General features: G+C 39.8%; 1 protein-coding gene across 6 annotated transcripts in view; it reads left to right on the forward strand.

Annotated features, from left to right (window-relative positions):
• nfia (nuclear factor I/A) overlaps window positions 1–26013 on the forward strand; it is a 425669-nt gene that overhangs the window by 356406 nt on the left and 43250 nt on the right. For 3 of the 6 annotated variants that reach the window (XM_034011610.3, XM_034011647.3, XM_034011665.3), the window contains 2 exons: window positions 8038–8166; window positions 23076–23254. In XM_034011610.3, coding sequence (XP_033867501.1) covers window positions 8038–8166; window positions 23076–23254 — 308 coding nt within the window. The remainder of the gene's footprint in view (window positions 1–8037; window positions 8167–23075; window positions 23255–26013) is intronic. The other 3 variants (XM_034011657.3, XM_034011675.3, XM_034011686.3) reach the window with 1 other exon arrangement.

The following is a 26013-nucleotide window of genomic DNA, read 5'->3' on the forward strand; positions in this document are numbered from 1 at the left end:
GGTATGGTTTGGGGGGGGGGGGGGGGGGGGGGGGGGGGGGGGGGGGGGGGGGGGGGGGGGGGGGGGGGCATTGACTCAACTTAGCAGCCTCATATGGAGCCTCCAAAAGGAACTGTTTTTGATTGATAGTGAGAAAATGTCATGAGCAGGTTTACAGTCATACATTTCCCCTTTTCTGTTTTTGTTTGTTTGTTTGTTTGGTTGGTTGGTTCTTGTAAATGTAATGTGCTTGACTGTAAAATGTGCTTGAGACGGGCCTAAGGTAAGAAGGACTGAGATTCTGTTGCCCCAGCTTTATTCATTTCCCCAGAAGCTTTTTTTATTATTATTATTTTTAGCTATATTCACTGGTGCTGTGAACTTGTATTAAAAGTCCTCAATCCAGAAATGTAATTATTTCAGACCCTATAGGGCCCCCTCCTGCTGAAGTATATGTCGCATGACTTTCTGGAATAAGAGCATCAAAGAAATTCCCTGGGATTTTAGCATTCAGCAGCAGCTGTGAATTGAACTAAAAGGGTTTGCTTCAAACTACAATAGAGACATAGCAAAACATAATATTGTAATATTGAAGCAAAAAAAACCAAAACATTTTGAAATGAAAAGATTTGGCAGTTTTAGATAAGCATAATCTTTCTAAAATATTTTCAAGAATATGAAGTCGGGAGAAGGGGGTTAAGAAAACAGTCTGACTTTTTCACTAATTGCGCACTTAGTAAACCTATCCTTCATTAAGCTGTCATGGGGAGTGACACTGAGCAGAAACACCCTGCTTATCCCAGGGACATAAGTATTTAAAGGAATCAGACAGTGTCCCTTTGCTTGTTTGTAGTTTTAATCATCAGTTCTGCGTCACCAAGTTCCATTTTTCCTGTTCTGTCAGTCACATGGTCGCAGCAGCCCTGTGAGTTAGCCAGGAGAGAAGACTCCTATTATACATCAGGTCAGTTTAACTTGTTCTAGAACCCTCTGCAGTGTTTACAAGAAGCACATTGCTTTACCTTTGCCATATTCCCTGTTTGATATTTGTATTCCCACATCATAGCTAAATCAACCAGGACATTTCTTTTTTTTCATCTAATACAGCTTTCGCCAGGAGAAAGAGAATATTTCTTCTAAACATTGCTGGGTATCCAGTTCATGCTCCCTCCTGCATTTTTCACTGGACTAATTCCGAAGAAATAACTTTAAATTAATAAAGAAATCCATTTATATACCTTCCTGCATCCCACACGGCTCTCAGTTAAAGGCTGTATACCCTGCCTGGCCCCACAACGTTTTATATTGGTAGCATAGAAGAAGTGAAAAGTTTTTGTAACACTGGCAATTCGTTCAGGGTGCAAAGGAACATTTTCAGTGGGAATAAACAATTGTAATCATATAAAAAAATTGCAGAAAGGTGCAGCAGTAGTTTGTCACTCGTCATCTTTAATGTCTTAAATCTATTTACTCCATATCGTTATTAGTTTTCAAATGATCTTGAAATCAAAGCACACGTTCTCTGGTTTCCAGCATGTTTCCAACAGCAGGACTTGAAACTTGAACTGGCCCTGCACCCAGTCACAACTGCCATCAATACGGAATTGTATTTCAATAATCAGCGTTATGTTAAACAACGCTATTTTGATCAACTAGTAAACCTACAGGTAGGATTTATTCATGCTGTGATTAATGTGATCATCTAAGAGTAGATTTACAAGAGGCAGGATTGTTTCTAGACATCTGGCAATTGCCTAAACAAGTTCTGAAATGCAGGGCTAGTGTGAGCTTCAAGCTCTGTGATCTAAATAGTGCCCTAAAAATGTCTGCCAACCTCATGTCACTGAATTTCGGTTGTATGTACTGGCTGTATTAATAGAAGAGTGGGAGAATTTACATCCAGCACTGTTTAGAGGAGTGGTTCTCAAACCAGGGTCTGTGAAGGTTGCCCAGGGGACCCGCGAGGAATTCTGGAAGCTTTTATAAAACAGCATCCATATGTAATGTACACTAGCATGTTCTTTCACCATTGTGCTACTATAATAGAAAATATACTGTACATAAACTATTTACTTGAATTTGACTTTGTTGAGCCGAAAGCAGGCTTTGAGTGTGAGAGATAATATTACACTTCCCTGCAGTATAGTTTTTTTTCCTTGTTTTTTGGTTAGGGGTCCCGATTTAAACAGAGAAAGGTATGAGATGCTCTGGTTTAGATCATTGTGGTTAAAGAGAAAAGGGTTTCCTGTTCCCTGTTCATACCGTGTCTGCTGTCTCTGTTCTGCTAGCAGATTCTAGGTCAGCCGCACAGACTAACAAGCATAGCTGGTATTTGAACTTGTTACCCTCTGACACACTCGTAAAAAAGAAAAAAAATGCTGTGTTAAATGTGTAAAGATGTTACGTCAAAGTAGTGATAAGCAGGGCTTTTAAAATGAATGTACTTTCCCTGTGTCAGTGGAATGAGAAGGTCTCAATTCTTCTGAAGGATATGCAGGGTTTTCAAATACAACCCTGCTACTTCCTTCTCCCACCCATGCTGTTGATCTCAGAGGATTTATTTTAGTATATATATGCACTTTAATATATATATATATATATATATATATATATATATATATATATATATATATATATATATATATTTGTTTTGTTTTGTTTTTATAGTATAAACAATTGGAAATAATTTGTCAAGTTAGTAAAATTATCTTTACAAAATTCGTATGCTTAAGCTTGCTAATGGCACTTAAACAGGTGCAACAGAGAAGTTCAGTTTTTAACAAAAGCAATGTCTGCCCTGCTGTAAATACAGCAGTATATATGTGAATGATCAAGATTGCACTCACTGTTAATTTAGAGGTCACCACGGAAAAGTAAATGAAATACCATCCTTAGCATTTATTTGAATATAAAGCTGAGGGAACACAAAGCCATTTTTCAGGAACTGTGGCTTGAAACCTGGTTCCAGGAGACCTAGTTTGAGGCAACTTTGCTCTATCAACCCCGTCTCTCCTGGTGTGCCATGTTCCAAGTACAGAGCCACAAAGTGGCATTGTGTTCCTTCAGCTTTCGACACTTTATACAATACCTTCCAATTGAATTAGATCATTGTTTACATAGGAATACACTGTACACCAAATGTATACAACAGATGTGTTCTTTATAAAACCAAATAGTCTATAACTTCAAATCACTCAATCACAATTCTGAGGTAAAAAAATAATTTAGTGTACAGAATTGTACAGAAGGATTGTTAACTTGACTTAATATTACACCAATCAGATTTTAATGACCTAAACGGGTGATTGTAACCCCATCTTCCTATAACTTTCCCTTGTATTTGTTGTATTGTACAGTTAGTGATGTTACTTACAGCAGTTTTTTTTTTAACCGTCCATTTCACTGTTGTTGCAATATGACTGCAATATTTAAACAGTATATCAGTCTCCTTGCTTTAATTGCGCATTATTCACATTGCTCAATTCACCTCTTCCTAAGATGCAGACTATTCGATCCATCAAGCCCGGCTGTAGAGAAGTAATCACATTGCTGTAAAGAGCAGTAATCAAGTACAACAGAAAAATCAAGCTTTGGCTAAATGACTGAAGATTATTTACAGAAAAAAGGTCATTCTGGAGAAAAAAAAACAACAGCATGTCTAAGGAAAACTTCATCCAAACTTTCGCATATTATCCAAAAAATAAACTCTTTATTAATAAATCACCCATTGCGGTGAAAACCCCATCAGAATGAATGAGCAGCGGTATTTAGATGTGCCACTTTTACAATAGCCCCCCAGTACTGCAAATTCTGAACATGTATCCTATTCCATAAGCTTATGCATCACAAGAAAACAGGGGATTTGAGGCAGGCTTCAAATCCCACAGCGAGACAGACAGACAGACAAGGGAAGCTATGGCCTGTGGCAGTTTAAGGGCTTGTCAATTTATTGGCTGAACAAATGGATGAGAGAAAGGGGAGAGGGGGGTGGGGTCCCAGTGCTTTTCTGTTATAAGGTTTCCGAAAGAAAGTGCTGACTATGGGCAAGCTTTGATTCCAACTGACAGAACCTTTTCAAGTGTTCATTACTCACTTTCAAGCTTGAGGCCCTTTCCAGACACAGACAGGCTGGAGCTGGACTTGCACACACACCAACACACGCACACACACCAACACACGCACACACACACTGACACACACAAACACTGACACATTGACACACACACACACTGACTGACACACACACTGACACACACACACACACGCACACACACTGACACATTGACACAAACACACACCAACACACGCGCACACACTGACACACACAAACACTGACACATTGACACACACATACACTGACACACACTGAGACACATTGACACACACACTGACACATTGATACACACACACACTGACACACTGACTGACACACACACTGACTGAGACACGCACACACACAGACGCACACACTGACGCACACACACTGACACACACACACTGACACACGTACACACTGACACACACACACACACTGACACACTGACACACACACACACTGACACACACTGAGACACATTGACACACACACATACACACACTGACTGACACACACACACTGACACACACCCTGACGCGTACACACACACACTCATATTCACCAGCTTTTAAACAGAGCCTCCTCACTGGTCATCAATATCCTACACAAGGTTACCCAGTAATAGAACTTTTCAAAAAACAATCTATAAATGTTTGTCGTGTATTGACAGGCATTTGCTTTGAATATGTCGTAGCACCTAATGTTAGGGACAGAAATAGACCAGACCAGAGGTTTCTGTTTGTTTAATCCCCGGTCGACTGTCTTACTCAGCCTAGACATAAGTGTTCTTGTGTCTCCTTTTTTCCCTTCTTTTTATAAACATTTAACCGAATGTACACTTTTGAAATTGAGATTAATGAAGGTTCAGTTGTTGATAGGGGGTTTCGAAGTGCAACGCGGGGAAGTGATCTTGAGAATTCTTTGCAAACAGGAGTGTCATCATTTCAATAGTCAAATCTTTTTAAAAGTGATAATCAGACACAACCCTAATGTCTTGTAGTTGTAGTGATGTTAATTCATGGGCAGAATGTTTTTTGTTGGTTCCTAAAAGAGAAGGCTGTTCTATATTTTTATCCAGGGGTTTAATCTCATTTCTTCAGTCAGAGCATGTGAAGATCTAATTGGTTAAAACGTCTATCACAGAACATTCAGCAAACATTCAAAATAATATCAGTTGTAACCCTTCCACATGCTAGGTGTTGTTTTAATGATGTAAGCAGTGTTGAATCTAAATAGCGCCAGCCTCCCATGGGTGATTTATTGACAGACATTGACAGACATTGACAGACAGATGATTACCAGGGTTCTCAGTGCAGAGCAGACGTTTCGGTCATGCATGCGTCCTTCATCGGTGGGAGATTCCCTGGTGCTTCATAGTGTTAATCAAGCCATATGATCTAGTTCAGTAGTTCTCAAACAGTTAACCTCTTTAAAGTAACTTAGGACTGCACCCCCCGTGCAAAAAATCCATTACTAATTTATTATAGAGAAACATCTGCATATAAAAAGGAAATGCATGATTAGAACAACATTTCATATTGACTTCTATAACACAACTAGATTCAGTAGAATCAATCAAGTCACTGAGTGGGTTTCCTTGTAATGTGACCCCCAGTTTGAGAGACACTGCTCTACATCATTCTTAAACTTTAGTTTGAAGAATACTTGACAGAATTATTTAGTACTGTCTTAGTATGTCGCCAGTGCACATTGATGACACAATCTCACCGAGTTCTGTGGACAAGCACTGGACTGGGGTAACCCGGTTTATACTCGCACTGGAAGAATTAACATCCATTTTGTCACCCAGGGAGGAGGCTCAAACCTTCTAGTGAAGGATTGTATTAGGAGTTGAGGCCGGTTCAAGATCATTAAACAATGTTGCATAATTCATCCAGTTAGCAGCCTACGTTGTGTTAGATAAGTTTTTGTGTTTGAATTGTCTGTCTAAAAGCCAGTAGAAGGCTCATCCTCAGTTTGTGTCTGATTTTAAATTTCTAGTCCCCTATGTTTATATTGAGTGTGGTGGAGGGGTTTCCATAATTTCCACGTCACGCCGAGGGAGCTGGAGGGGGCTGAAGGGGGCTGGAGGGAGCTGGAGGGGGCTGGAGAGGGCTGGATGGAGCTGGAGGGGGCTGAAGGGGGCTGGAGGGAGCTGGAGGGGGCTGGAGAGGGCTGGAGGGAGCTGGAGGAGCTGGAGGGGGGGTTACCAAGATGCCAAGATGTGGGACTTCAACACTCTTTAACATGCATTCACACACACACACAGACACACACACGCTCACACACACACACACACACACACACACACACGCAATGCTCTATATCTGACTGAGAATCTATGATTCCACCTGCGCTTGCAAACAAGCATTGAGCTTAAGGGTGTGCATGTTCTTTTGGAATGCATAAATGCATGTTTCTTTTACCAGATGAGAAAAGGGAGCAAATGAATGTGTTGTTTTCCGTTTGTTTTGTTGTTTTTATTTTGGTATATCATTTAGCACCATTTATGTTGGGGAACTGCATGGCTGACACATTGACTAGAATACAGTGGCCCACATCTTTGGGTTCGGGAGTTTGGGGGGGCACATGAAACAGTCAAATTGTTGTTTTGTCTTAAGCTTTCAGCACCAACTACAACCTAAGCAATATGTCTAAGATTCAGTGAATTGGTGCTAAATGTTGCCACTGATCAATTTGACAGTGTTACAAGTTGACATTCCTGGCAATGCCAATGATAGAGTTTAGTTGGGGACTGTGAAAATTAACAACAGTTAATCCAAGTGGTACATCCTGGTGACATTTTCTTGCATGCATTTACTGTCACCTTTCTTTTAATATTAACCCATTTAGAGAATGTTTGAATTGTGTTGCTAAGTAAACCAGCTTGAGCACATAGACTGTGAATGATGCCGTATGCTTTTGCATTGCCTAATCTCTTTCTCTGCCATATCTTTTTCATCCCCCACCCCCCAGCACACTTTTTTTTTAAAGGACCTCTGTATCTCAATGTGAAACATTACCTCACGTGTGCCAGGTCTGTGGTCAGTTATTCTTAAAAACATTTTGCTTTTGGATTTTCACTTTATATTAATCTATAGAAGAATAAAGAAAATGGATTGGCTAGTCCCATTACAAAATAGGCAGCACAGTATTTTACAACAGTCAAAACCAGTTTAATGAGTTGCCCCTTGTTCACCTGTCTATGGATTGATGTGAAGGGCAGACAAAGTGATATTCAGAGCACTATCCGGTTTTCACCCGACAGACAACATTTCTAAGGCTACATTCACATTGCACAATTTCTTGTAATTTCTTGTACAGTGAATTACCGTATCTGCTTAAAAAAGCAAACTAATAACATCTTCCCAGAACTCTGTATAAAGCACAATTAGGGGAGTTCCTAGTCGGTCAGTGGGTGGTTACATCATGCATTTCACAAATCTCATGATGTTTGAAACATGTCTTCTCTTCCAGACATGTCACCTGTCACTACAAGAAAAACAGTAAATGGTCCTTGTTGGCTGTAGTATCTCACTCCTGCGGAATTCAAGAGTCCACAGAGCATAATGGCAGGAAACAAGAACCAAAATACTCGTGATTCCGATAACTCCCCCAATCAAAACTATCTTCCAAACATCAGTATTAATCGTCTAACAGAATAAGCCAGCTATCTCATTACTCAAGCACTTTGAGAACTGTAGGTCTTTTATAAATGTCAACCTGCTTTTCAGTGCAGTCTGTAGCTTGGTTAGATGACTTTTTTAATTAAACTAATCTGAAAAACAACTGACCGCAAACCAAAACGGCACTCCGTAGCGATGTCTCCTTTTCAGTCTCGTTAAACCTGCTTCTACACCCCTCCCTCATCTTAACCTTCCCTTCTACCTTTTTCACATTGCACAGCCTGTCGATCCATGACCTTGCATTATTAAATTGCACTTATCAATCATTCTTGCCAGGAATGCCATCGCCTACTACATTAAAGAAGTCAGAGAAGTCTGGTTTCAGCAGTCCCACGCCTTCGCAGATCTCCTCCCCTCGAACGGCTTTTACACATCATCATCGGCCTGTCATTACAGGACCCAGAGGTGAGGCCATACCTGCCTGCATATGGGCTACCCCCCTGAGTCAGCAGCATCCAGAACCCTTTGGCAGTGGGATATATGGAAAATACACTTGCATATATATAGATATATATATATATATATATATATATATATATATATATATATACACACACACACACACAGTCACCTCCAAAATTATTGGAACCCTTGATAAAGATGAGCAAAAAAGACTGTATAAAATAAATAATACCAGTACTGACCTATATTGTAATTTTCCAACATATGGAATATATTTGATTCAATGGAATTCTCAAATTATAAATTTATTTTAAAAAAAGTGTCACAATTATTGGCACCCTTGTTTTCAGTACTTTGTGCACCCTCCCCTTGCAAGGATAACGGCACTGAGTCTTTTTCTATAATGTTTAATGAGATTGGAGAACACATTGGGAGGGATCTTAGGCCATTCCTCCATACAGAATCTTTCCAAATCCTTGACATCCTTCGGTCTGCGCTTATGGACTGCCCTCTTCAATTGAAACCACAGCTTTTCAATGGGGTTCAAGTCCGGAGACTGAGATGGCCATTGCAAAATGTTGATTTTGTGGTCAATTAACCATTTCTTTGTGGATTTTGATGTGTGCTTGGGGTCATTGTCTTGCTGGAAGATCCACTTGCGGCAAAGTTTCAGCCTCCTGGCAGAGGCAACCAGGTTTTTGGCTAAAATGTCCTGGTACTGGGTAGAGTTCATGATGCCGTTGACCTTAACAAAGGCCCCAGGACCAGTGGAAGCAAAACAGCCCCATAACATCAAAGATCCACCACCATATTTTACAGTAGTTATGAGGTTCTTTTCTGCAAAAGCACCCTTCTTTCGACGCCAAACCCACGCCTCTTGTGTGTGGCCAAAGAGCTGTATTTTCATCTCATCTGACCATAGCACCCGATTCCAATCGAAGTGCCAATGCCGTTTAGCAAACTCCAGGTGCTTACGTTTGTTGGTTGCTCTTTTTTCTGGCAACCCTTCCAAATAGTATCTATTGGCATGGAGGTGGTGTCTAATTGTAGGTTTGGAGACTTGGTGACCCCAAGATGCAACCAAGTTCTGCAATTCTCCAACTGTTGCCCTTGGATTTCCCTTTGCGTGGGGGCAAGATACACTTGCGTCCTCTACCAGGCAAGTTTACCACTGTTTCAGTGGTTTTGAACTTCTTAATTATTGCCCTAATAGTGGTAAGTGGTATATTTCGTTTTGTAGATATTGTTTTGTACCCATTGCCTAATTTATGAAGGTCAACCACCATTTGTCTCTTTTCATTTGTGAGTTCTTTGCCTTTCCCCATGGTGATGGATGACAAATGGATTTCATATGCGTGTTACCTCATTTTTATACCCCAGTGAAACAGGAAGCCATGGAAGGCCACAATACAGTTCCTTAAGACTGAGATTAACTTAAAGAAGTAGAATGTTAATGCAGATTTAATTTTGTTTGATTTTATTTATAAGAATCTTTAGGGGTGCCAATAATTCTGACACCTATCTTTTTGAGAACATTTTGTATTGTTAATAAAAAACTTTTTCTTTGAGCAATTGTATTAGAATAAAAGAATATGGTTTATATTTGAGCATAAAATATAGCTCATTACCTGTGTTGTTTATTTTATACAGCCTTTTTTGCTCATCTTTATCAAGGGTGGCAATAATTTTGGAGGTGACTGTGTGTGTATATATATATATATATATATATATATATATATATATATATATATATATATATATATATATATATATATATTCAGTGCCTTGCAAAAGTATTCAAACCCCTGACCAATTCTCTCATATTACTGAATTACAAATGGTACATTGAAATTTCGTTCTGCTTGATATTTTATTTTAAAACACTGAAACTCAAAATCAATTATTGTAATGTGACATTGGTTTTATGTTGGGAAATATTTTTAAGAAAAATAAAAAACTGAAATATCTTGCTTGCATAAGTATTCAACCCCTGTGCTCTGGAAGCTCCCAGTTTACACCAATGAAAGAAATTGCCCTAACGAGGACACAATTACCTCACCACTGGCCTCCACCTGTGAACCATTAAAGTTGCTGTCACATTTTCTGGATAAAAACCCCACTGTTGAAGGATCATTGGTCAGGCTGTGAATCTGAAGGAAAATGAAGACCAAAGAGCATTCTACAGAAGTTAGAGATAAAGTAATACAAATGCATAGATTAGGGAAAGGGTACAAAATAATATCCAAGTGTTTGGATATCCCAGTGAGCACAGTTGGATCAATAATCAGGAAGTGGAAGCTGCATCACACCACCCGGGCACTGCCAAGAAAAGGCCTTCCCTCAAAACTCAGCGCTCAAACAAGAAGGAAACTTGTGAGAGAAGCCACAGAGAGGCCAACAATCACTTTGAAGGAGCTACAGAGTTCAGTGGCTGGGAGTGGAGTAATGGTGCACCAGTCAACCATATCAAGAGCTCTGCATAACACTGGCCTGTATGGGAGGGTGGCAAGAAAGAAGCCGTTACTCAAAAAGTACCATCTGAAAGCACGTCTGGAGTTTGCCAGAAAGCATGAGAGTGACCCAGCTGCGATGTGGGAAAAGGTTTTGTGGTCAGATGAGACCAAGATAGAGCTTTTTGGCCAAAACTCAAAGCACTATGTGTGGCACAAACCTAACACTGCCCATGCCTCAAGACACACCATCCTTACAGTGAAGTATGGTGGTGGCAGCATCATGCTGTGGGGATGCTTCTCATCAGCAGGGACTGGGCATCTTGTTAAAATTGAAGGAAGAATGGATGGAGCAAAATACAGGGAAATACTGCAAGAGAACCTGCTTCAGTCCGCTAAAAAACAGAAGCTTGGGAGGAAATTCACCTTTCAGCAGGACAATGATCCCAAGTACAAGGCCAAAGCAACATTGGAGTGGCTCAATAACAAAAAGGTAAATGTCCTACAGTGGCCCAGTCAAAGTCCTGATCTCAATCCCATTGAGAATATGTGGCACTATTTGAAAATTGCGGTCCACAAGCGTCGTCCAACCAACCTGAACAACCTGGAGCAAATCTGCCAAGAAGAATGGGCCAAAATCACTCCGACACTGTGTGCAAAGCTGGTACATACTTACCCCAAAAGACTTAAAGTTGTTATTGCAGCGAAAGGTTGCTCTACCAAATATTAATGTGTGGGGGTTGAATACTTATGCAAGCAAGATATTTCAGTTTTTTATTTCTCTTAAAAATATTTGCCAACATAAAACCAATGTCACCTTACAATAATTGATTTTGAGTTTCAGTGTTTTAAAATAAAATATCAAACAGAACGAAATTTCAATGTACCATTTGTAATTCAGTAATATGAGAGAATTGGTCAGGGGTCTGAATACTTTTGCAAGGCACTATATATATATACTGCCTTATATATATTGCCACTATATATATATATATATATATATATATATATATATATATTAGTATAAATGCACCTTATATAATGAAACACATGTCTTTCTAAATCCCCCAAAAACCTCATGGTCTAAAGCTAGCTCATTCATTTCACTACTATCATTGGTTACTTCCAAGTAGGCTTCAGTATCTCTAGAGACAGTGCTATGTTTCCAATCTGCATGGGTTTGGAATTAGATCATTCCAAAATCAAATTGCCATCACTTCCATCAGCAGTCTACAGTCCATCTCCACCTGGACAGTAAAGGTCTAAGAGCAAAAATAAAGGTATCAATGTGGTCCTCAGTTGCTTATCTCTTGGTAAACGTTCCCTTGCTTTTCCAACATTCATTTTGTCTGCAATCCGAGGTTTGCTTGTCATCTGCATATGATCACATTTTATGCCCAATTGTTTTACCCCCAATTTCTTCCCAGTTTAAAATATCCAAATATGTCCCCTCACCGCAGCAATTCTCCACACAGCTTAGGAGTATTGAAGGTTCAGTGGACGTCCTCTGATCCCATGACCGAGCGGATGTCAACAAGCTACTGACCTCTGGAGGAACAGGGCCTGCCTTGCAGATTTCTGCCTGAGCTCAACAGGTGCCTGGCCAGTAGGTCTGTTGTAGCACAATTTCTGCCAATTTCTCTAACCTGCCAGACCAAATGTGGCGCTCCCTCCAAAGACCGGTGACTTTGCACTGCCAGGATTCAAACTTGCGCTCCACTGACTGTATGACTCACCCTGCACACCACACGCATGTGCTTTTACCAGGTGAACCACTCGGGGATCCCAATTGTGAGAGATTTCTGCCAATGCAAAATACTAACTGTGGTTCTCATGAGCACCAGCTCAAAGCAGTTTGGTTTTGCTGCTGATGGAAACAAACTAGACTGGTTTCAGATCATGTTCAGATGGCAGCTGGGAATGTAGCATTTTGTTACATGACAAAGGGGCACATGAATTGACCACTGCAGAGGCTGGTGAACTACGGAGATCCAGTGTCAGTCTAATTTATAGTCTCAGGTTAGAAGCCTGAGGTTTGGCAGGAATGGGTAAGGTCAACCGGTATGGAAACACAGTGAAGTTAACTACAAAAAATACAGCACGGGTGTCTAATTCGGTACTAGGGTAAGTCATATGATCAGGAGCTTGTTGCTTTGAATCCTGGTTGTGATGAACTGATGATTTTGGCTGGGGGTCCCCAGGGATCTCCCAAGCTGGACCCTTGCCTCCAGGGTTCAGTAGCTTGGAGACATCCATTGCCTAGGTTTGGCAAGTGAAAACTGATGCTTGGTTTGACAGCAGGAACAAAGGTCCTGAGTTCTCTTTATCAGTTGAATATCCTCTGCATATTCAAATTGATCATTTCAAATTGGGGGAGGAAATGGGGGTAAAATTGTTCAATAAACTAAACATGTAAATTAGATTCAATGAAGCACTGGAATTAAGCTGGATTTAGAAGCAGCACCGTTTCCTTGGATTGAATCCACCCCACTTTGTAGCCAAAAGTCAATAGATCAATAGGTAGAATTTTCCTTTATTTGGCTTCATTTAAAAAAAAGAAAACATTCCAAACAGAATACTTAGTTACACAGTTGGATGTCTAGGTACAAATCTGGAGAGTTTATGGCTTGGAAACCTGTTCCACGTACCCAGCACTGTCTGCGTGGCATGGCTTGGAAACCTGTTCCACGTACCCAGCACTGTCTGCGTGGCATGGCTTGGAAACCTGTTCCACGTACCCAGCACTGTCTGCGTGGCATGGCTTGGAAACCTGTTCCACGTACCCAGCACTGTCTGCGTGGCATGGCTTGGAAACCTGTTCCACGTACCCAGCACTGTCTGCGTGGCATGGCTTGGAAACCTGTTCCACGTGTGGAAGGGGCAGGTTAATAGCTACACGCTGACATACCTGATGTAGTTAAAGGGATGATAACTTCATACTGACCTTACATTGCACTTTAAAGAGAACCCACACTGTAGTCACCTCCAGGGCAATATGCTTTATTTTGGGGTACAGTGTTGAAGCAGCAGGAGACTAAAGCCTGCCTCTCAGCAGCGTGTTTTATACTGCTTCCTGTTAGTGACACATGGTAGCTATCTAGACAGATGGGTAAACGGTTCAGGTTCAGGGCAGCTTTTACCAGCCACTGGTCTGGAGACACCGAAGCCCCTCACAAACATAGGCATGTTCAATAATAATTTAAACTAAATTATTATAACAGACATTTGACCAGCACCAGAAGTGTAATGTTATTCACAAATCATTATTACGATCGTAACATTTTAGTGCCGCTGATGAACATCGTCCAGTCTGCATACAGGACAGCGTTTTGAATTCTGAGACTGTCCAGAGAAAACCTGGACACCTATAAGGACTAGCAGCAGAACTGTATCACATTTGAGTCAAAGTGAATGTGAGGAATTTGAATATCACAGCCTACCTCTCCGTGTTCAGATTCTCTCCAGTAGAGCAGTTCCTCAGAATGTCCCGCTGTGGAATTAGACTGAATTTGTCTTTGAATAAAGTAGAATATTTGGATTTGAATAAAATAGAATATTTGGATCTGAATATCCGTTCAGGTCCTTGCCATGTCTTTAACTCCAAATCTTTATTAGTATATAAAACAAAATCTGATCTATAAAAAAGACACACATACAGTATTAACTTTAATAAAAAAAATCAGAACCTGATCGTAGTCTGTACCATAAGCATGCCCTGTGTTCAGATTAGTGATCTGACTCCTGATCGTAGTCTGTACCTAAGCATGCCCTGTGTTCAGATTAGTGATCTGACTCCTGATCGTAGTCTGTACCTTAAGCATGCCCTGTGTTCAGATTAGTGATCTGACTCCTTATGATAGTCTGTACCATAAGCATGCCCTGTGTTCAGATTAGTGATCTGACTCCTTATCATAGTCTGTACCATAAGCATGCCCTGTGTTCAGATTAGTGATCTGACTCCTTATCATAGTCTGTACCATAAGCATGCCCTGTGTTCAGATTAGTGATCTGACTCCTTATCATAGTCTATACCATAAGTATGCCCTGTGTTCAGATTAGTGATCTGACTCCTTATGATAGTCTGTACCATAAACATGCCCTGTGTTCAGATTAGTGATCTGACTCCTTATCATAGTCTGTACCATAAGCATGCCCTGTGTTCAGATTAGTGATCTGACTCCTTATCATAGTCTGTACCATAAGTATGCCCTGTGTTCAGATTAGTGATCTGACTCCTGATCGTAGTCTGTACCATAAGCATGCCCTGTGTTCAGATTAGTGATCTGACTCCTTATCATAGTCTGTACCATAAGCATGCCCTGTGTTCAGATTAGTGATCTGATCGTAGTGTACCATAAACATGCTCTGTCTAGTCTTTGAGTTTCTGATATATATTTCACAGCAACCCTTTGAATAAATAATACAGATAAAACAGTATGTACAGACTCCTACATTTAATTATTTATTTTCTGGTTTGATAACCTTACTGGGTGTGTTTGTCCTTAATGAAACAAGTAGCCCATTGTGTACATCAATTTTTCAATGCTCTTTTTTCAATGCTCTGTGTTTAGAGGATGGTTTGTCAGTGATATTTTTGCTGTCGAGCTGTTTTCTGCTTAAACTGCTGATTTGCTAGACTAGCTGACTGCTGTAATGTTTTTATTCTTTTTCCGAATGAAAGTCACAAACTCTTAAGTAGATTGCAACATGATTTTCTTACAAGCGCGGTGTTGATTTATAAAAAATAATTCTGCTTTGGAACACCCACACATGCAACATAAAGGAATGGTGTAGAAATACAAACAGGCGGAACGAAAAATGACCCTTTCCCTCAAATTCAGCTTTCAGGGACAAACCAATTAGCCCTATTGATAAATTAGTAGCCACAGGAAACTTGGACTTTAGCCAGCTTTCAAAACAAACCTCTTTAGACATCATTATCATTTACACATGTGTTGTGAAAGCTTAAAGGGGCACTGTATTAGTTTAACTGACAGGCCACCCACTGGGAGCTTCTCTCAAAGAGCACCGATAGCTGAGTTTACTTTCATGTACCACCTGATAATTATGCAGTAAATGCAGAACTAAATGCCCTATTAAATGAATCATTGGAGCTCCAACATTGATATGAGAGCCATGCTGGGTTAATGTTCACCCCTAGGTGGATATCTGTCTGAACAGACTTGACTGCTAAATGAACTGGGGAGGGGAAATCGCAAGGTGAGACCAAACAGAGAAGCAGCTTTGATATCCTGTTAAGTTCTGCTCTCATATTAGTAGATGTGAGAATTCCTTCTCTCCATCTCTAATGTCTTCTTCTGACAGTCCCTTACCTTTTGAGCTTGCTTAATTGATCATCATTTAAAACAGACTCAAGGAAGGCTTCAGTGTGACACATAGGCTCTTTGTTTTTTTGTTTGTTTGTATTGAGCTTTCGCATACAATACATGTTGCTAGATCTCAAGCTTACTGCTGCGTGTGCGCTTTCGTCAATAGCACCTGGTGTATAGTACAACACAATGGTCTGCTAATCATAATAAGGTAAATATATAACTGCAATTAAATGAATTCATTAGTGCTGGAATGATCTTTGGGCTGGATGTTTGCATTGCCTTTGCCGCTTCCCTTCTGTCCATATCGCAGCGTTATATTGAAAATATAATAGGTCATAAATCAACTGGGCAATACATTTCTCAAAAGATCACACTCCCTCCTGCAATAGTGCTGGTTTTCTGTTGCCACAGTACGCCAATCATTTCAGAGCACTAGCATGGTCTCAGGAGGAGCACAAATAGAATACATTGCAATGTTTAGAAGAAGAATTACCTTTCTCATGGTGAACATTCCAGAGTAAAAGTTAAAAAAATACATAACTTCCTACTTTATCTACCTATGATGTGTGATACGAACAGCAAGGGATACAGCAAAGGTAAAGCAATGGGTTTCTTGTAAACACTGCAAAGGGTTCTTGAACACTTTAAGTTTAATTTTAAGGGGCAAGAGGTATGACGTCATTTAAAAGAAATGGCAAAATGTGAGACTTTAAAATCTTTTTTTGAACTTTTACACACTTACACAATACAAGTCCCCCTTTTCTTCTGTGGAAGATCATTTGGGTCTTGTACGGTATTGTACACTTCGATTTGGAGTATGTAGTTATTTCAAAGACAGCACTGAAGATGAAATGTTATGTGTTGTTGTTCAAACTCTCTCCAATGGTCTACTGTACCTTCAAACCATGTGACCTACAGCAGAGGATCCTGGATGCAGCAGTTTATATGCAGCGTTTTATTGGGAATGTTTGCATATCCTGAATTAACATGAAGTACCAAAACCCAATAAAAGGGGGACCAGTAGAAATGCTAATAATAAAAGCTAATAAAGCTAATAATAAAAGTGTATTTATAGTGCTGGCTAGCACTAGTTAGAGAAAGTGTGATATGCATTTTTAATCATAGTAAATTACTTCATAATGGTTAATAATGAAATGGGCTGCAAAGATATGATCATGCCTGTGTTTGCCTTTATTAACTTTAGTAAATACAATAAAAATATGAAGCAAAGCACTCCACTGTAAATCAAGTTTCACACAAACAGCCAATGTCAGTAGACAGCAAAACTACTAGCTACCAGGATATAGGTGTGTTGAATAATTCCACAACATGATTGACTTCTCAATATACTGTCAAGACCTGCATTATATATTGCTGTAAACCAAATTAAGGGTGATGTATGGATATGCATATTACTGTTTCATCTTTTAAAGGGAGTTCTAGATCATGAAATAATTCCATAAATCTGTTGTGCACTTCATTTCACTTTGTAGTTTCATATTAAAAAGATATCTGTTACAATACTAGGTTCAGGAAAGCTCTGTTTGCATGCCTTATTTTTGAGTAGTCTTGCACTTCCTAGGTCCTTCACCTGGAGAATGTAATTGTCTCCAGTCAATGCCTTCTTTCTTGTCATTAACCAAAGAGCTGCTTCTTCCTCTAGGACTGACCATGCAGCCAGTGACATGCTTTGAAAGCAAGGCATGCAACCAAGAGCTTCCTTTAAACTAGTAGTGTCAGATATCTCCAATGTTAATCATAGCTGTATATGCATTGAATTTAGTTGCTGATTAGGTGACTGGGATGGATGCATTGTACGATGCTTGAGATTGAGTAAGGGGAGTGTGTAACACAAGGTGTGCCACTGTACAGGCATGAGATTGGAGGTGTCTCTTTACAATTTAGCTCTCTGGAAAAGCCAGGGTTTAATCCTCTCAGACTGGACTGGTATCCCATGCTGCTGAAAAGAACCCACATCTGTCATCTGAAGCCCCTTTCACATTGGCATTCCTACCTGGGTCCTGACTTACCGGGTCACAATCCCACGTAGTGTGAACCACGTACCTGGATCGAACCCTGGTTAACCCAGGTCCCAGTGACCCACCTCAGGATGTGGCTTAGCACACTTTGACCCGGGTGGAGCGAGACAAAATGCTTGACGGCCGTTCGTGAGCCAACGCAATAACAAACAGCTATGTCTGCGTGAAAGTTTCACTTCCGCAAGGAATGTTTCTGTTTATTCTGTTTAGCCATGTTTTTGTTGCTTGAGACACACCATGAGACAAATTGCAGAAGGGATGAAGAAACATTTGTTCTAATTAACATTTGGGCCAGTGGTTCAATCCAGAGAAGCTTGGATGGAAGCGTCAGTAACAAACTGCTTCCAGTGCATTGATACGCGTATTGTCACCCAGGTCAACCCTGCTTTATCAAAAGGGTAGTGTGAAATCGCGTACCCGACCCGCATGACACCGGATCCTGCCTGGGTAGGTTCTGACCTGTGAAAGGGGCTTTAGTAACCTTAGAGTACATATAGTTAATAAAATAATTCCAGTAAATCTTATCTAATATGTATATGTATACGTATTGGCTCACCTTGGAGTACCAGTCACTGCTTTTGCTGTTTTCAACATAGAATTTTCCTTCCTTCATGCAACCTTTTGAAGTAGACTGGAAGTGTAGCACTGAGGTATCAGCAAGGAGCGGTCGATAAATGATCTCCACAAACAGCTTCAAATAAATTACCATTAAAAAAATCAAATTCACCATTACCATGACGTGTGCGTTTTTCATCTTGGAAAATCTGATACCTATGAAATAGTGGCACTATACATTAGGTAAGATTTAGTGGAATTATCATATTGTTAGCACCTGTTAAAATCATGGCCTCTAGAGTCTTCTCTCTGCATACGGCTGCTACACCAGAGTAACCATTAACCTGTTCCACCTGCCACGCGTCGCCCGGGGGGAGGGAGGGTTAGGTCAGCCAGGGTGTCCTCGGCTCACCGCGCACCAGCGACCCTTGTAGTCTGGCCGGGCGCCTGCGGGCTTGCCTGTAAGCTGCCAGAGAGCTGCGTTGTCCTCCGATGCTGTAGCTCTTGGGTGGCTGCATGGTGAGTCCGCAGTGTGAAAAAAAGCGGTCGGCTGACGGCACACGCTTCGGAGGACAGTGTGTGTTCGTCTTTGCCCTCCTGAGTCAGCACAGGGGTGGTAGCGGTGAGCTGAGCTTAAAAAATAATTGGCCATTCTAAATTGGGAGAAAATAATAAAAATAACTGGCAACGACTACATTTATTAAAAAAAAAAAAAAAAAAAAAAAAATGTCACCAGGATGTGACATCAGAAACAGAAACGTGATTGAATTGAGGAGTTCAGATAACTCTGATATCTCATTACCCATCCGAAGGTCCCCCTTGTTGCACCTATCATTCCTACTCACCCACCCACTTCTACTTTATATTCTATTTGCAAAGCCTTCCTGATAGGCTTTGGAATGAACAAATGAAGAAATAAAAAGATATAATTAAAATGCAATAAAAAGCACAGTAGTAAATAGCTGTGCCTTCATTCAATGCACGGTAATGCTGTCATCATAGCAGTCAGCAGGGTGTTACATAAATGGCAGAGTAGGTCAAATAGGCACATTTGTATTGAGCTTTAAGCATGCACACTTAATCACAGGCAATTCACATGGCCAGTCAAGTTCAGGTGATCACAGTGGGATCATGTGTGAAGTGGATAGTTGTATTTAAATGAAGGATTTACAGTAATATCAGAGGCTTTTCTTCTAATCATTAGCAACATTATCACTGGCTCATCTGTTGTGTTGAAGGCCTTTTTTTCATGTATTCCATAGATTTGTTGGACCTAATCACTTCCTGTGCTGTAGGTCACATGGACTGATTGAAGTTAGACCATTGGAGTGAAATATACCTGAAACAAAGGAATAATGATTAGGCACTACAAAGCAAATCGTTTGTGTTTTGAATTGAAATATCTGCTTCTGCCAAACTGAAGTATAAAGAAACAAGCAAAGAACCAGGTAGAAAAGCATAAGAGTCTAAAAGATGGGAATTTTGTCTACGAGGGACATCCATAAATGAAATATTTACAGTGCAAATCTATGGTCTACTGTTGCCATAGTCTTGTATTACATGTACAAACTATACAGTTATTTCACCAAGCAGTACTGAATGTGTACTAGATTGAGGTAAAAGTAGCATTAGTTTCTGAAAGTACTGTTTTGTACCACTTACTGTTTATGCACTATATTGTAAAACTGCTTGAGCTTTTTTTAAACTATGTACAGGTATTAATGTTCTACAATGTAATGTATATGTTACTCACCTATTCCATCCACCCAAAACCACACACGTCACATTTACTGAGCGCTTCAAGTCAAACAGATGAACACAATTCAAATCTGAACATTGTTAGTTTACTGCTTGTATACACTTCAACCACTTTACTGTTATTTTTAAGGTTGTACTTTTGCTGGCAGTAAAAGGCTGCTCTGCTGCTGATACTTTGAAACTATTAGACTACCAGTTTCTGAGGTTGACTGCCACTTTTCTATAGAACTAGTCGACTCTACCCCTAATGTGTACCACATACAGTAACCTCGTGATAGTGAGAAAGATACGATTGCAGTACTTAAAAAACAAAGGCTTGCATTTAAAACTCTGATATAGAACTATAGACATTGATACTAGAAATGTCTACATCAGTATATACCATTTGTAAGCAAACCAGAAAGCTAAGAGTGAAACTGTCCTATCAATACTGCGGCCTGCAATCAGTACTTTAACACGTGAGCTACATTCTCCATAGATCAGGCAGGCTGCAGAGCTCCCCACAGAACAGGCAGGCTGCAGAACTCCCCACAGATGAGGCAGGCTGCAGAACTCCCCACAGATCAGGCAGGCTGCAGAACTCCCCACAGATCAGGCAGGCTGCAGGGGGCAATGATGGCATTCCATCTGGGGCACTTTTATTGCAGTAAGTAAGTGGGTGATTAGGATAAGCACAGATCACCTTAAGTGGACTAGACTGTAATTTAATAGATGCGTCTCATTGCTATGCTCCCCCCGCTGCGAATTGTTCCCCTTTCTGTCCTTTACAAAGTTCACATTCTTACTCCAGACAAAAGGCAGAACATAAAGAAGCAATGAAGAAAACTCAAATCCAGTTGTATTATTACAGTAAATACAAAACCCACAATGCAGTTTGAGAGTCCAGAGTTTCCAGCCACTCCCTATTGACAGAGTCATAAATCAAGGCACAGTTAAGAGAATTACTGCAGCACGGAGCTGTGCCTTTAACAATGTTTATGTGGTATCGGCTTACCATCTCCCATGAAAGAAAGGAAAACACTGATACTGGAAATGAGAACGTGCCATCTCATTAACTCTGCAGCAATATATCACAGCTAAAGGACCCAGGCTTGCATCTTGGGCATTATACTAATAACTAATAACCCAACCTTACTTCTATTATGAACAGCATCATTACATGATCTGGTACAATTAAATAGTTGATAGGCGTCAAGCCATTAAAAGACTGTCAATCTTTCGACCTTGTTCAAACAATGTCTGGTTGGTAATGTATATAATATATAATGTGAATTAATGAACCATTGTGGTGGCTTTAGTAGGAACTTTATTTGAAAGACTGGTAATAAGACTTTTAGCAACATGTTTCTTCCACAGATAAGAAATAAGACAGTCAGTCAGCTTTGATAAGATCTTCACCAAAAGCAAATCAGCACACCTTTAAATGAAGAGCAATCTCTCAGTTAAATCGGAAAGAAATGCAGTCAGTGCAGTGAATTCTAAACTCACCCGCCACCTGGAAGACCATTCTGTCTGTTAAGACGGGTGACTTGTTCATTAGACTGGTGTTATTTGTATTACAAAAATCCTTTATGGGGTTTAACCGTTTGGTAACAGCATTTATTACAGGTGACTGTAAAGACCAGTTGGGTAAACAGTAGTTTATGTTTTTTCCCCTCTGCTTAACAAAGTACAGCACATAGCTAGATAATGATTCTAGAAATTGTACTCACAATAGCTGCTACATCAAGAAGGTGGATTTGTACACTTTGTTTATTTGATAAAAATGCACTGTTGTGGACAGTGTAACATTGATGATTCAGGTTCTCATACCGGCTGCAACAGAGTGTGTGCTGTGGTGACTGGATAACATGCTTTAAATGGAATTTAAAATAAAATGGTCAAGTTGTGGGAATGGCAAATGTAACTAATTTGATCATCGTGTACCCCCTGGATTTTAATGGAGAATTTTACAGCTCTGGGGAATCCGCCATGAATTAAAGTGAATTCACCAGTGCTGTAAAATGCTCTAATAAAATCCAGCCACAGTGTAACTCATGGGGCGCAGTTTAACCAAATCTCCCCCTGCGTAATCTTGACAAAAGACAACCTGAATACAACTAAGAAAATAGTTTCTTGTATGAAAAAATAGGGTCATATCCAAGTCCAGGGCTGGTTAACTGGCATGCTGTGTGGAGTGGAGTTATTTTTAATTAGTCATTTTCCCTCTACTTTTTAGAGTCTGTAGAGTTGAACAAGTTAAAGAATGTTTTTCTGAACAAAATCAGTACTTAATCATGTTGTTAAAGAAGCCAACAAATGTTGTTTTAGAGCAGTTTAATAAATATCAAACTGCTTTTTATATTCAGAAAAAACAGACTTGAATAGTGTTTAAAAAGACCTCATGTATCAGGCTCGACTGTTGTTATACGAATGGAAGGTAAGAACATGTTTTTAAAGGGGCTCTTGGGCAGGTGTGAGGAATGAGGAATGTGGTTGAAAGCTGCAGTCTGATGGATAACCGTGGTTGAAAGCTGCAGTCTGATGGATAACCGTGGTTGAAAGCTGCAGTCTGATGGATAACCGTGGTTGAAAGCTGCAGTTTGATGGATAACCGTGGTTGAAAGCTGCAGTTTGATGGATAACCGTGGTTGAAAGCTGCAGTTTGATGGATAACCGTGGTTGAAAGCTGCAGTCTGATGGATAACCGTGGTTGAAAGCTGCAGTTTGATGGATAACCGTGGTTGAAAGCTGCAGTTTGATGGATAACCACGCCTGTTGTTCTGCTTTTCTTGCAGCAAGTCCACACGCGACGCCGTCAACGCTGCACTTCCCAACGTCTCCCATCATTCAGCAGCCTGGGCCCTACTTCTCCCACCCAGCCATCCGCTACCACCCCCAGGAGAGCCTCAAGGAGTTTGTGCAGCTCGTCTGCCCTGACGCTGGCCAGCAAGCAGGGCAGGTGGGCTTCCTAAATGTAAGAGAGAACATTTTTCATTCCTTCCACTGTACTTTTCTACTTGTGATAGAAATGTACCCATGTGTTCAGAGTACATGTTAATGAACACGCTATGAAGTATGGAATAGTAACTATATGAGAGTAATAAGTATTGTTCCAAAACTTAAACCTATATTGAGGTACAGTATTAAAAAACAAATGATATGGGTATTGTTTTACAGTAATATGTGTCAAATGTGCAATACCAAAGCAGTCAGAAACCACCTTATGGGGCATGTTACAATAAAATATAATTGAAATAAGCATCAAATCAACATTTCACAATATACCTCAGAAAAGCCAATAGTTATTGATCTTTATGACCATAGTATGTACCAAAAGAAACTTAATAAAACCGTCAATGCTATGAAATTAAAAATCAGCACTGTGGCTTTCTCTGTTTGAAAATCCCAATTTTGTTCATGTCATGTGGTCTTCTGTGGCATAGTCACAGATGGTTTCAGTGTCTAATTGTAAATATAATTTCTCAAAATGAAAAAAATGTAGCAAAAAAGCATATGCTCGTAAATACCCATAGGATCGTAAAATATATGAATTTGGTACCACTTATTCCTAAATTTGCTTGGTTTTCTTTGACTTTAATGACCAATATGTCTTTTTTATGTCATAAATGTTTGGAAATTACCTGTATAACCCTTAGTAAACATGCATCTGGATATGAGCACAACATTAAAATGGCAGTCAAATGGTGGACGTACACACACATGTTTGCATACAGTATCGTAGGTAATAGTGGTGCAATCGGCACCCTAATTTTGTATTCGATTACAGTATATGATTTGTCAACGATAATCGATGCACTGATGTTTTATTTTTCAAAATAAACAAACGTTAGTTATTTTTTGTAAACAGAAGATCTAATAACTAAAAACACTGTTGTGCATAATAATTAAACAACAAGGCACGACTTGCATTCAAATTAGAACACTTCCGATTATAAAAAAAGAAATACAAATGATAACTAATACAAACCATAACTAATGTAACTATCGTACTAAATTCAGCTTCTTTTTCTATAATATTGCCATATAATCCAAACACAACATGCTTTGAAACAAAAGGTAATTGGTAGATTTAATAGATTAAAAAAAAAAAGTGTTGCCTTAATTTTTAAATAAAAAAAACCTTGGCCTACTTCTGGTTTTCCTAACCACCGTGTAATGTAGGTTTGAAGTGTGTATCCTAGCAACGCGCTAATCTGTATCCTAGCAGCGCACTCACTCTCAAGGTTTTAATGCAAACTAGAAACAGGAGACTTAAAACTGGGTACTGATTCGATGCATGGATTCACCAAAATATAATCGAAGCTTGGTAAAATTTAAGGACAGATGATCAGTAATTGATGCATCGATTAATTGTTGCACCCCTAGTATGTAATCATTGAGGAATGGCCACATACCTGTCCAGGACAAAGTAAAAACCTTGCAGATTTGTCTCTTGGAATCAGTCCTGCCTGCCCATGGCGACACCATATTGACAGTGTTACGGCAGGGGTTCTGTTTTTTTCAACCCCTATATGGTACATACATTTATGGGTAGGGGTACTAAAGTGTGGCGCCTGTCGCAATAGTCGCAAACCAGTTGCAAAAGAGTCAGAAGTCTTGGGTGAAATGTACTAAACAAGCGCAATGCTATTTGTGACTTTTTAGGGAATGCTTTGCGGCAGCAGTTTCTGTTTGCGGTTCAAGCGTAGATGAATATATAATTATGGGCGTTCCTGCATAAATTCGCAAAAACGGGGCGGAGAAAGTGCAAATGAGGGTTCTCAAATATTATAATGATGTACAAAATCTGCAGGCAATTACGACACTTACAATTGCATCCATGTGTTAAGACCTTTTGAAAGCACATTTTATACAGTCGCAATTGTTGTTGGCATTTCCCAGTCCGCTTTTTCTCGTGCGTTGCCAGTTGTGCTTTTTGAGGCGAACAGCCAAATACCTATTTTTCCCTAAAAGCAGGGTGTACTTACAAGCCTTGAAAACAAATTTCTATGACATTTCTGGTTTTCCAAACATGTTGGAAGCAATAGACATGTGCCGCTAACCCCTCCAGCTCATTCTGAGCATCTGTATAGGAATAGGAAACACACCTATTCTATTAATGTGCAGGTGGTTTGTAATTGTGCACAATTTAGCACTGCACCACTGACTAACTTAAATAAAAACAGACAGTATACATTTGGCTTATAGGCTACTCATGATAATATGAATTAGTGGTATAATGCAAAATTTGTTGCTTGAAATTCGTATTTACGAGAATTGACTGTCCTCCTGTAAGTATCATAACTTGTCAATGCGGCACCATGATCTATTTTGTGCCAAGTTAATAATAATAATAATAATAATAATAAAAATCTGTTGTACAATGATATAATCTGTTGTACAATGACATTCGAAATGCGTGTAGAAAAGGAGAAGCCATACTAATGGGGGATTTCAACTTCCCCCATATAAAATTGGAAAACCCAATGGGGAGCATGACGGACGAAATTGAAATGGTGGAAATGACAAATGACTGCTTCCTAACGCAATTTGTCAAGGCACCGACTAGAGGGGAGGCATGCCTTGATTTAGTCTTTTCAAATAATGAAGACAGAATAACTAAAACAGAGGTCAGAGAGCCATTGGCAAACTCAGACCACAACATGGTCTCATTTGAAATATTTTTTAAAACCCCAAAAGTAATGACTAAAGCTAAGGTTTACAATTTTAGAA

Source organism: Acipenser ruthenus, chromosome 10 (genome assembly GCF_902713425.1).
Source record: "Acipenser ruthenus chromosome 10, fAciRut3.2 maternal haplotype, whole genome shotgun sequence".
NCBI lineage: Eukaryota > Metazoa > Chordata > Actinopteri > Acipenseriformes > Acipenseridae > Acipenser > Acipenser ruthenus.